This window comes from Ochotona curzoniae, unplaced genomic scaffold (assembly GCF_017591425.1).
Source record: "Ochotona curzoniae isolate NIBS_2020 unplaced genomic scaffold, NIBS_Ocur_1.0 contig_2318, whole genome shotgun sequence".
NCBI classification, from domain to species: Eukaryota; Metazoa; Chordata; class Mammalia; order Lagomorpha; family Ochotonidae; genus Ochotona; species Ochotona curzoniae.
The window spans coordinates 15,720,153-15,733,432 of record NW_024465419.1 but is presented as its reverse complement, the minus strand read 5'-3'; the positions used below and the strand labels follow the sequence as shown (position 1 = coordinate 15,733,432).

The following is a 13,280-nucleotide window of genomic DNA, read 5'->3' as shown; positions in this document are numbered from 1 at the left end:
GCTCCAGAAAGCAAGCAGAATGCATGTGACAGGACAGTCAGGTAGGGCAGGAAGGCCACCAGGGGCACGGAGGGACAGAGGGGTGTGTGAGCCGACCCCTGCCAGTAGTAGCTGACGAGTCTTAGGACTTGGGGGTTGCATAGCTGTAGGTTCACAAGAAGTAAAGCAAGTAAGGAAAAATTGAATTGTTACAATAACTATGGGTAGTAAATATAGTCAAAATTTGTGCCTGAACTCAGCAGGATGTAGCATTTAATAGTCCTAGTAAACTACTGATTTATTAGGAGTTTGGAAAGAAAAATCAAAGCAGTAGAATAACAAAAATCAATCAGCAGCTACCATAGCGGCGAAGAATAAACAGAGACTGGAGTTCTAAACTGGTTAAGTCATAGACAATGAAGTTAGCACAGCCCTTAAAGATGACTTCTGTGTCAGAGGGGCTCCTGTGACAGTTCAAAGCAGCTGCCTCTGGACAACAGGACTTGGGTGGCAGGACAGAGGGCTAGGCAAGAAACACTTGGTATTAAGGGCCCCTCCTCTCACATAGCTGCATTCAGGTATAATTTATACACAACTAACTGAGTATGAATGAAGCACACAGTGTGGTAAGTTTGAAGCAATTACCTCAGACCAGGGGTAAAAGTTTCTTCTTACCCCTTCCCTTCCTTCCTTCCCCCAGTTACTTCTGTCTCCTGCCGACCATAATTGACTTCCTGTCACTACATAAATAGAATCATAAAGCTTACCTTGCTTCCACCCTCTCTCTCTCTCTCTCCTTCCTTCCTTCCTTCCTTGACTAAGCTTCTTATTTTTTAAAGATAAAAAGAAGGAATGAAGATTTCTACTTTGAGTGATCAATTAAATACGTTATGCCATTCAACATTCAGATTTTGGATACAATAAATATACTATATAATACATTTGCATGCATGATATACACCTAATTAAAATCACCTTAAAATATATAAATAGCAACACAATTCCAAGGAGAAATAGACAATGCCATGATCATAAAGAAAATTCTCCACATATCATTCCTAGTAAATCAAAGATCAGACAAAAAAAATTATAAGATTTGATTATATTGCTACAATCTACATAACTGATTTATAAATGACACATATAGAACTCACACTGCTTCTAGCTACAACAGTTCTGGAGGATGCTAGCCCAGTGACAAGTCCACCTGTCCTGATGGAACCAAGACATAGCCCCACAGTGCACCTCATCTCTCAGAGACAAGTACTTGTAGAATAAACAACAGACTCTTCTCACTTGCCTCCACGCTTGGGGGTGGGGGTGGGGGGGAGGAGGAGAGGGAAGGGTGGCAGGTGGGGAGAGGGCCCAGAGTGGGCAAGTAGCCTTCTGTGGGACTCAGATGGGGGGGCGGGCACAGGCAACAAGTAGCATTTACTCTGTTTACTGTCTCTAAAAGACCCAGTCCCTCAATTTTTGGCATGTCCAGTGGTCAGATTCTTTGGTGGCATGCATTAAAACACACTTTTTAATTCTGATTCAGAAGTCATTTTGCAATAGCCATTATATAACCAACAGCCAGCATTTAAGAACCAACTGCTCAGTTAAGGGAATGGCAAAATGAAAAGAAGCACATGCAGTTCAGCTATGCTGAAACAACTGTCCTACAGGGCAAACATGGCAAGTCATTTCCCTTGTTATTTCTACAGTAGTGCCAACACTGGATAAGTCAGTTCTGCTGATGTTCCCGCACTGTGGAGGGCATAAATGGGAAACAGAAAACTCAAATACATTCAGAGACCAGGCGGGTAAATTCAAAGTGCTATAGCAATAGCAGCTGCTGCTACTCAACTCTAGCAGATGGCTATTTGGAAATATGGCCACAAAATTATCAGACATATCAAATTTTCACAAGAAAACAGGACCTGGATTTTTATCTTCAAATTGTAGATGGTCACACTTTAATTTACAAATTCCAAACACTGTGCAAGACAAATAAAACATGATCTGGGTCAGCTGGACCACCAACTTCCAAGCTTTACTGTACATAGATAGACTCGATGCATCTTTTTATGAAAGGGACCTGAGAGAAACTTGTACACATGCATGCGTGCCATGTGATCAAGAAATACTTTAAGTACAAGACTACAAAGAAGTTCAATGTATCAAATACAGGTCCATCTGCTATGTTGTCAGGGTGCCTGCCCCACTTCGCCCCTTCCCTCTGACCTCAAAGTACCTCCAGAGAATTTAGTTTAAAACAACTGATTAGGGTCAGGCATGATAACTCAACTGGCTAACCCTCTCCCGCCAAACACTGGGATCCCATATGAGTACAAGTTCTCATTCCAGCTACTCTACTTCCCATCCAGCTCCATACCTGTAGCCTGGGAAAGTGGTAGAGGATGGTCCAAGGTATTGGGACCCGGCACATATATGGGAAACCTAGAAAAGGCTTCTGGCTCCTGGCTTGGGATGTTCAATATCGGTTGTTGTGGTCACTTGGGGAATGACCCAGCAGATCAAAGATTTTTCTAACTCTATTTCTCTCTCTAAAAATCTGCCTTTCAGTGCCCGGCGCGGTGGCGCAGTGGTTAAGCCCGGGATCCCATATGGGCGCCGATTCTATCCCGGCAGCCCCGCTTCCCTTCCAGCTCCCTGCCTGTGGCCTGGGAAAGCAGTCGAGGATGGCCCAAAGCTTTGGGACCCTGTGCCCACGTGGGAGACCTGGAAGAGGCTCCTGGCTTCGGACCGGCATAGCATCGGCCGTTGTGCTCGCTTGGGGAGTGAATCTTCGGACGGAGGATCTTCCTCTCTGTCTCTCCTCTCTGTATATCTGCCTTTCCAATGAAAAAATAATAAAATAAATCTTTAAAAGTATTGAAATTCGGGAATGGCACAATGGCCTAGCAGCTAAAGGTCCTCGCCTTGCACATGCCTGAATCCCATTTGGGTGCCAGGTCTAATTCTGGCGGCCCCGTTTCCCATCTAGCTCCCTGCTTGTGGCCTGGGAAAGCTGTCGAGGATGGCCCAAGGCCTTGGGACCCTGCACCCATGTGTAAGATCCAGAAAAAAAACTCCTGGCTCCTAGCTTTGGATCAGATCAGCTCTGGCCGTTGCAGCCACTTGGGGAGTGAATCAGTGGATGGAAGATCTTCCTCTCTGTCTCTCCCCCTTTGTGTATCTGATTTTGCAATATAAATAAATTAAAAAAAGGGCAGCATATCTTCTTCACAAGTCTGCCTTACAGGGCCCAGCTGCGTGGCTTAGCGGCTAAAGTCCTCGCCTTGAACGCACCAGGATCCCATATGGGCACTGGTTCTGATCCCGGCAGCTCCACTTCCCATCCAGCTCCCTGCTTGTGGCCTTGGGACCTTGCAACTGTGTGGGAGACCTGGAAAAATTTCCTGGATCCTGGCTTCGGATTGGCATAGCATCGGCCATTGGGCTCACTGGGGGAGTGAATCATCGGACAGAAGATCTTCCTCTCTGTCTCTCCTCTCTGTATATCTGACTTTCCAATAAATAAATAAATCTTAAAAAACACACACACACACAACTCTGCCTTACAGTGCTGGTTCTCTGAATCAGCAGCTCAACATCCCCTCGGAACTGGTTAGAGATGCAAATTCTCCATCTGACCCCAGACCTGTCGATTCAAGAACTGTGGGATGGAGCTAGTGATTTACACTTTAATAAGCCTTTCAAATCATTTGACAATCCATCAAACTTTGAGAATCATGGACTTTAACCATACCATCATTTTATAGGACTTAACATTGTCCATCATATGGAGAATATAAAACTGATGAGGCCATAAACATGTATCCTAGATACCATAAGACATAAATACAAATGAGATTAACCTTATATAAGTAAAAGGATTATTTCCCCTTGATTTTGCTTACTGGCCCCTGGCAGAGACTGAACACAATGATGGACCATTTAGAGATCAACAATGTAAGTTGCATGAACCATGCAGTATCAAATTCACCTACTCCTGTCAGGTGTACCTAAGCAGTATTCCATCTTCCAATGGCAGATCTTGAAGACACTGCTCACCATCTTGGAAAGCCAACTTCTGCCCCATTACTACGCTCTCCTTAAAACACACCTGTGATTTCTTTTTTTTTTTTTTTTAAGATTTATTTTTTATTATTTTTTCATTGGAAAGGCGGATATACAGAGAGGAGGAGAGACAGAGAGGAAGATCTTCCATCCGATGATTCACTCCCCAAGTGAGCGCAACGGGCCGATGCTATGCCGATCCGAAGCCAGGAGCCTCTTCCAGGTCTCCCACGCGGGTGCAGGTTCCCAAAGCTTTGGGCTGTCCTCGACTGCTTTCCCAGGCCACAAGCAGGGAGCTGGAAGGGAAGCGGGGCTGCCGGGATTAGAACCGGCGCCCATATGGGATCCCGGGCGTGCAAGGCGAGGACCTTTAACCACTTGCGCCACCGCGCCGGGCCCACACCTGTGATTTCAATGGAGTGTTTCCTGTGACCAAATGACTGATGAGGAAACAGGAACAACCTGGCTTTAGAAGATGGCCCTGGGCATGAGTGAATTACTATAGGACTTGGATTCCAGGTCTGTGGTAGAAGTTACATTGATCCATAGGCTACAGTTAATTGTATATTTGGATAGGGATTTCATAAGGAAAAAGATTAAAGACTGGTAAATCCGAAAAAAGCAGTAAAAAGGGGGAGTTCTACCAAATTAAGCCTACAATGTGAAAACATGTTTGTTGGTGTGGATGTGAACCAAAAGGCCTCAATACAGAGGAAGCTTTTAAACACGTAGACTAAACAATCCAGTCTACAGACGTCAATCAGCCTTCTCTCCAGTATTTGCTCATTATGCTCAGGAACAAAAGGGCTATGCTGGCAGGAAGGGGTGCCCAGAGCTGGAGGCATGGATTTCTCCCAATGGCTCATTTGTCTTCTGCTGAGCAGTTAATTTATGAGAAGCAGAGCAGTCACCAACCTACTCTCTGGAGGGGAAGGTCTTATTTGATGTCACAGAAAATGCCCTGGTCCCTTCCATGCAAGATTTGCCCTCACTGACATGCCCTGCGTGACCCCGAGCAGATGCAATCTTGTTGTCTGAGCTCACAATCTAGTCTACCTGTTGGTTCTCTGAGCCACCTGCTATTTTTCTAATCAATTCTTTTTCAGGAACCACATCTTGGATGGAAAAGACACAAAAAGGGAAGACTCATTCAAACTGCAAGGGAAGGAGGATTATTTCAGAGCTATAAGAACCAAAGAGCCACATCTAATAAATGAGAAAACAAAACCTGACCACAGCAAAGAAACATTGAAATAGGTCTAAAAGTGTTTTTGGAAATGAGTAATCAAGGGTAAAATGTAATCTAAGAAAAAAGCTTTTGCTAAAAACTAGAGCTAAGTGCATAATGACAAAAACAGGTTGCCTAGTATTTCTTCTGCCAGAATATAAATTTCACAGGGACACAGCTGCCTGTCCAGTGCAGGATGGTATTCCCAGGACCTGAAGGATGCTTCAAGTATGTATTTACTGGGGCATCCAAATATTTGTTGGACAAACTCCATCTGGCCTCAGTGAGATGCATCAAGGAAAGGACCAGCCAGCTCTTCATGCTATGATAATCTGATTCTTCTCTTCATGGTCTGAACATATTGAAGGTACGATAGCATTCCAGATGGTAGAGCACCAAGGCTTGGAATAGGAACCTGTCCACCAGTAGGGCTTCCCAGAAGAAATATCTACACACACACACACACACAATCTACCCTGAACACCCTGAGAAAGCACAGGACATTCCCTACTACAGATACACAGTTTCACTGATGAAGGTGAGCTAGTGGTTTCTTTATTTAAAATACAAAAGTGCTACTTATATACTCAACTGACGTGAATCACTTCTCAATGCCTAGTTCCTTCCCAGCTACTTCAAAATAGCAGCAGCTATTTTCAGATAGTCTTCCCTGAAGAACAAAGACGTCACCAAATACACTTTTTCCTTGTGTATGAGGTTTCAGGGACATAGGGTAAGAAAGGTGATAATAAAAAAAGTCCATTAAACTCTTCAATGTGCAAACAATTGAAAATGTTCAACAAAACTAGTGTACCACCTAGAACTTGTTTTTTTTTTTAATTTGTTTATCCAGTTCTTTCCCATTCTTTTATTTTTAACTGAATAGAGACATTGTAATAATACATATTAACAGGTAGAAAGGAAAGATTGTTTTTGGCTTGGGTCCCTTCAGACTATTTAAAAGTGGAATGACCCCATGCTGTTCTGAACACAATACATGGCTTTGCTTTTGCCTAGACCTCATTGAAGGCAACACAAAAAGAAAAATACAATATTCCTGTTTCCATTTTCCCTAGATCAGCCTCAGCTCTTTCTGGATGAAATCAGTCTCTCAGGGGACATCAACCTCACAATTTGAGAAACAATGCTCTAGATAGGAAACAAAAGAAAAACCGGGAACCATTTGTTTTTCCACTTGGGAGAGTTAGACTGTACAACATCCTTTTCATTTGCAAGCCAAGTTGCTATTCAGAACTGTAAATTAACTCTGCATAACACAAGTGATTTCAGGTTCAGATAATGAAGAAAAAATCTTGGGTTCCTTTAAGCAACCTCTGAGACAAAACTAAAGAACCAGGATATCCTAGACAGATAATTTCAGTTTGTGACAAATTCTAAAAACTTTGTAATATAGAGAGCAAATAAATAAGTAAATAACATATAAATCAGGGAGCATTAATAAGTGTGCATAATAATGCTTATGTATTACATGATACAAGATTCTTAAAACACTTCAAGTAGCTTAAGATTTAGCAATCTAAAGGGCCCAATGCTTGCATTTGTAAATAAAACTGTACTGAAACACAGCCACACACTCTTGTTCACCTAATGCCAAGTTGTCTAGTGATGACAGTAACTGTACGATGTGAAAAATCAAAAATATTTGGCCTTTTACAGAAAAAGTTTGTAATCTCTGCTCTAAACCAGTGGGTCCTGAACTTTAATACTAAGAAAAAGGAGGACAGCCTCTTAAAAAAAGTTTCCTTGAACTCTTCCTTCACAGATGATAACTGGGTAGGCTGGGGCGGTGTGTGTTATCTTGCCTTTATAACACATTAACAAGTGGCTGGTATATGAACTGAACTGTCACCTCATATAATCACAGTGGCCATTAAAAGTCTAAATTCTATAATAGTCTAGCTGTCAAAACAACAATAACAACAAAAACTGAGGCATAAAACAGGAACAAGGTACATCTTGATTTATTTGGAATTCCTGGTGACAAAGAAACCACAGCTGGTTGCTCTAATCATTGAACAATTCTTCAGCACCTCCACCTGACACTAACTCACAGTCAGAGCTGGATACCACACAGGGACCTGTAGCAACCAAAGGCAGTTGGGTTGCAGGTAAAAACCCAGGCTGTTCTTTAGATAAACTATAAATCACATTTTTACAAAAGCCAAGGTACATGCAGCTAGAATTCAGGACTTCCCAGAACAACAGTCATAAACTTAAGTGTAATGTTTCACAACAAATTATAATGTTGAAAATTTCTGGCACAAACCGTTTATAATCCCATGGTTTAATCAAAAGATGAATTCCTTTATTTCATATACATAAGCAGAAATAGCTAAAAATTAAATTCCTTGAGCATTCTAACAAATATGTGTACAGTTAACAGAAAATAGAGGATGTGAACTGATTTATCTAAGACAGGCTGAAATAGAACAAACAAGGACAATATGAAAATCACTGAAAATTTTCAGAATGGCTTTCACTTGGACACTGTAGAAAACAGACGTACAAGGCAAAGATTTGGGGAAAACTTTTCTTTGCTGATTTATTGGAAGAGGACACACCAGCTTTTCTCTTTATTCAATACTTACTGAGAATGCACAATGCTCAGAGGCACTGTGTTCCAATGAGAAGGCATTAATTAGGGACAGATGAGTCAACAGGGTCCCTACCTGCAACAAGTTTACAATCTAGAGAGAGGGCATGTACGTAATTACAATGCTGCCTGCGTATGAGTTCAGCTGTACACGTTAAATACTGACAGCACAGAAAGTGAGCTGAGGAAACATGCTTGGAGAAATGCCCAAGTGGCCTTCGTGAAAAATAATTACTTTGAGACTTCAAGGAATTGAGTGGGTGAAAGCAGTCCCTAGGAAGCCTGCAAGGGATTCTAGCATGTCAGGGTCCTGAGGAGAGGCAGAGATAGAGAGTTTACAAATGGGTCATTTTGATGAACAGAGTGCACAATGTGCAAAGAGACAAGATGGGCAGCTGGACAAGCTCCCTTCTGAAGAGCATGTCAGGCATGGTCGTAAAACCAGGTCTTTACTTTTCAGCTTTAGGGAAATGGTTAAGAATTTCAACTTCAAAGTTAAGCACACAGGTTTGTATTTTTTTTTTTTTAAATCACTTTGGCACCCCTACAAGGAGGAAAGAGAAGGCTAGGGATTTTGTTTAACAAAACTCTGTATTCATGGCAATGATTAGAAGAAGAGGTAGAGTCAAATAGAGGTTAAAAAAAAAGTTACTGTTTTAACTACATTTATAAAGAAAAAGCAAAAAGAAATGGAATGATACATTGCATTCTAGATCTTAGGAAATATAATCCTATTTATCCAATAAAGGTAGGTGCTAAATGGCAGTTGAAGGTGGCTTATGGCCCACGTAGGCAGAGATGACTGTCAAGTCACAGCACTCAAACCTTGGATAAATCATAAATTCACTTGGTTTCAGTGATTCACCTGTATAATATAGGGTTCAGGAGTTCCTGACCTGTATCACACACAGAAGCATATTTCAATGTAATTGATTTCTTTAGCGTTGTAACCATTTAAACTAATTAATCAAATTTAATTTTAATTAAAGTATTTAATTTTTTTTAAATCCCTTTATTCTGAAAAGAATTAATGGGATTAAAAGAAGTTAAGAAGCACTGCATGATCTTTAGGATCACTTAAAAACTTTCAAATGATAGGATCTTGGTCATTCAATATAGAACGAAAAGCGAATGCTTGTAGTTGAATATAAATGCAAATGAGAAAAAGGAAAAGCGCAATACTACAGACCCAAGAAAAATTAGATGCAGGCGTTCAGTTGAGCCAAGTTGAATATTTCCTGCATTTTGCCTTTGCATTTCCCCTTCTGTCTCTTTTTCCTCCTGTTGGCTTAGGTTAATACAGGCATTAAATGACTATGTGATGGCTTTTTCCTTTTGTATCCCTAAACCCACAACGTATGATTTTTAGGAGAAAAAAAGCTGATTAAAAGGCAATGGAATGGCCCAGCGGCGTGGCCTAGCGGCTAAACTCCTCGCCTTGAATGTGCCAGGATCCCATATGGGCACTGGTTCTAACCCCGGCAGCTCCACTTCCCATCCAGCTCCCTGCTTGTGGCCTGGGAAAGCAGTCGAGGACGGCCCAATGCCTTGGGACCCTGCACCTGTGTGGGATGCCCGGAAAAAGTTCCTGGATCCTGGCTTTGGATTGGCATAGCATCAGCCGTTGCACTCACTTGGGGAGTGAATTATCGGACGGAAGACCTTCCTCTCTGTCTCTCCTCCTCTCTGTATATCTGATTTTCCAATAAATAAATAAATAAATCTTAAAAAAAAAAAGCAATGGAAAAGTTTAGGTCTATGGCCAGAACACCCTAAATACATTCAATCTTGTCTGATTTGGGGAAATAAATAGGTTGGCTGTCATCAGCAGTTGGATGGTGGACAGCTTGTGAAAAATATTATATAAAATAATAAACTGGCAAACTTGGTAATCAAATAAAGAAGAAAAAGCAAAAAGCCATTTTGATAATGTTGAGAGCCACAATTATTTGGGAAAGAGACTTAGTAAATAAAAAAACAAAAACTTTTTTTTACTCTGAAATAATTGGTTTTAAAAGACACATATAGAACAAAAAATAGTTGTTCCCATCTTACAATATATCTCTCCATGTCTTTATCATGTTACTCTAAAGAACTCCAGTTTATATGATATGAAATTTAAAAGTCACTGTTAGCATTTAATCCAAAATGCACAAAGTTAGTTGTAGGAAGAAACCCAGTTTGACAAAAGCAAAAAACAAACAAAAAAAACTAATGCGTTTTAAAGTAATTACAAACATATCAGTATCAAAAAACATATAATTACAATATAACTAAAATATTATATTAAATAATTGTTTAATCCACACACATTTTATTTTAATCAAAGCATAACCATCAAAATGCTTCTGATTAATCAACAAAAAGCTCACGATATCACCTGTTCAGTGTTCAAAAGAACATCTTTCACAGGTTTGAAAAACCAAAGATTGCCCTAATATTATATGTAATAGCCTTTTAAATTACATATGTTTAGTATTTAAAACCCTTTCAATTCTACACATGAATCTACAAAGAGGTAGTCAGCCAACTATTCACATGAACAACAATGAAAGGCCTTCAAAGCCACAAAAGCAAATCTAGGCAGTTCCAAAAATAGCATCTACATTAAATTTACAGGAGTTTCATCTCTTAGCAACAACTGGAAGAGAAAAAAGGCGTTACCACTCTTAGGCAGTTTTGCTGGAGAAAAAAAGACAAAAACAACAACAAAAAAACCAAGGCATTAGTCTCCTTTCCTGCAGGAGACTTATCACTCTAAGAGATCTGCATGGGAAGGCAGGTTCCTGCAGAGACAGGCTCTCCCACACCTCCCTAGCAATTTACATATCTCTGAAGCGCTGGCAGGTAACAGAGGCACCTCAGGCAATCTGTAGTGACACAGTGCCCGGACTGACATGTGGTTTCTTTTAATAACTATCTGACAAAGAAAACTTAGGTGTTATGTTTAGAAAACAGTCACTTTTTAGTAAAACACTGTCTTGCAGGCCCCAAGTCCAAGAATTGGCTTCAGAAAAAAAAAAAAAAATCTGTGCCAAGTAAACATCACAGCTCCTTACAAATACATGTAAATCTCTTCACTTTTAGTCCAGGCAACACAGATTATATTCATATGGTCTGTGGATTTAAAAAAAAAAAAAAAAGCATTTCTAGAGAAACTACCATGCTTCATTCAGGAAAGCAAAATATTTACCAGGTATAAGACATGTAGATATTATTCATCATCATCTTTTATTATGAAAAACATGCCCTATCTTAAATAATCCAACTCGAGACAAAATACCAATCAGTAGGGGGCTCTGGCTTTCAAAAGAATTTTCCAAAACATGACTTCTATAAAATCTGCAGGAATCCCCTTCTGTGTTTAAAAATAAAGGTGGATTTACAGCTTATTCCAGAGCATGAAGAACTAACCACTCACCTTCATTTCCACAGCAGCAATTTCTTGGTCATAATGACCCATCAGATTGGGGAAAAATGTCATGTTGTAGGTCATTTTCATACACCTGGGAACCGTAATGGGTTCACAAGTGAAGAGACTGTGCCCCCTTACCAGGGTTAGAGACACACATATCAACACAAATGTAAGCGTTTCCATGTTCTTCAAATCCGTGACATCACCATGGATCTCGGTTTAACTGAGCTTGGCATGCTCAGGAGATTCCCATCCACAGGCAAAAATGTTCAAATTCCTCATCTCATTATTTTACCATTTTGAAGGCAGCTGGTTTCCTGAAATTGAGTTCTGGGTCAATTACTGTCAAAACAATCAAGAGGGTGAAAAAGCATTTGTCATAACCGCCAATGCGGATAGCACGGTGCAGATTTTCATCTTGGGACATGAACTAAGGGAAAATGATGGAAAATTCCATCCTGGCCAGGCAGTCACCCACCTGCCCTGGCCAAAGGCCACACTGTCTTCGCTTGTAATCCCAAAGCTCGTGACTGTGAAATGACACTATCATTTGCTGAGAAGTCTCATTTGGTGGCAATCTTTCTGTCCTACGGAACGTAGGCTTAAAGGTGGGCAGAGAATGCGTGATTTGGAGCAAACCAACGCTGGTGGTCGAGACTAAATGAACAAGAATTGATAGTCACAACATCCAAAGACCCGTGTTAGAAATCTTATTACACAAGAAAACTGAGGGGCCCTGAGCAATTTCTTCAGACCTAATGCATTCTTAAACTTTTTAGAGATTCTACAGAGCCAAGTTTTGTAAGAGTCTTCTGGAGACATGCCTTTCCTGCTTTTCGAAAGGTCAACGGAAGGGAGACTTCTAAGCGCGAGTAAGGGGTGCGGTATTCATCTGCAGGCCGAGGGACAGGGATGGCAAGCCCCCCAGGGCCAATGTGTCCTGGTAGGGCCACTGAAGTTCATGGGGAAAGTCGGGCTGGGGGCCAGAATAACGGGTAAGCGCCCCCTCTCTCCTCTCAACGCCCTCCCGTGTCCCCTTCGAGTGCCCCACACCTGGACACCTGTTCCAGGCCTAGACCCGGGCAGCAACGCCCCGGGCCTGCAGCGCGCCAGCAAGCGTCGCCTTTCGGGAGCTGCCCCCCACTTCTCAGGAAACTTGGGCTGCTGCCGGCCGGCCTGTCCCGCCGTCGCCTTCCCCGCACCTGCGGCTCCCAGCGCGTCCCGCACACGCCTTAGCCCGGCACCCTCAGCTTCTGAGCCGCCCACCCCTACCCGGACGTGGCCCCCCGTCCTGTAGCACCCTTCGAGGCCCACCCCGCGCCCCTCAGGACCCGCCCGGCCGCCCGCCAGCTCAGTCGGGGCGGGGAGAGCCTCACCTCAGACGGCGGTCGAAGGTCTCGCTCCCTCCCGGTCCCCGTCCAGCCCACGGGCCCCCACGACCCCAGACGACTCCCGCGAGCGTCCGGGCTCGAGGCGTAGGGGGAGCCGCACCGGGAGCGAGAGCTGAGCGATCCCGCGAGACTGCGCCGCCAGGTCGGGCGGGCAGGTCCGGGCTCGCGGCGGCGGCGGCAGCGGGACTAGTCCCGGGGCGGGCCCCGCCCGCGCTGCGCGGCCGACCTGGCTCGGAGACACCGGAGACGGCGGCCCGGGCGGGGCGGGTGACCGTCCGAAGCCGGGGACAGCCTGGGGCCAGGAAGTCCCCTTCGCCTGGCGGACTGGGAGGGCACCTGCCGCACAGGTCCTCAGGGCTTCCCTGCTGGTGAGAAGGACCCCTTTCAAAAGAACCTAGTAATCTGTGGCTGTCGGGACCTGAGAATCCTTTCCACAGAGCCAGTTTGTTCTGTAAAGTTAGTTGTTGACCCAAGTTAGAACGGGAGCAACATTCTGGATTACTATCCATAAAACCAACAAAACCAAAACCAAAAACACCTTTTACTTATCCGGGGGGGCTTGGTCACATACTTACAGCACTGGGGACA

General features: G+C 43.0%; 1 protein-coding gene across 1 annotated transcript in view; it reads right to left on the bottom strand.

Annotated features, from left to right (window-relative positions):
- Positions 1 to 11,531, bottom strand: part of FZD6 (frizzled class receptor 6) — a 30,102-nt gene extending 18,571 nt beyond the window's left edge. The window contains exon 1 of the mRNA XM_040972739.1: positions 11,308 to 11,531. Within this exon, the coding sequence (XP_040828673.1) occupies positions 11,308 to 11,484 (177 nt within the window). The 5' untranslated portion in view covers positions 11,485 to 11,531. The remainder of the gene's footprint in view (positions 1 to 11,307) is intronic.
- Positions 11,532 to 13,280: the final 1,749 nt, after the last annotated feature.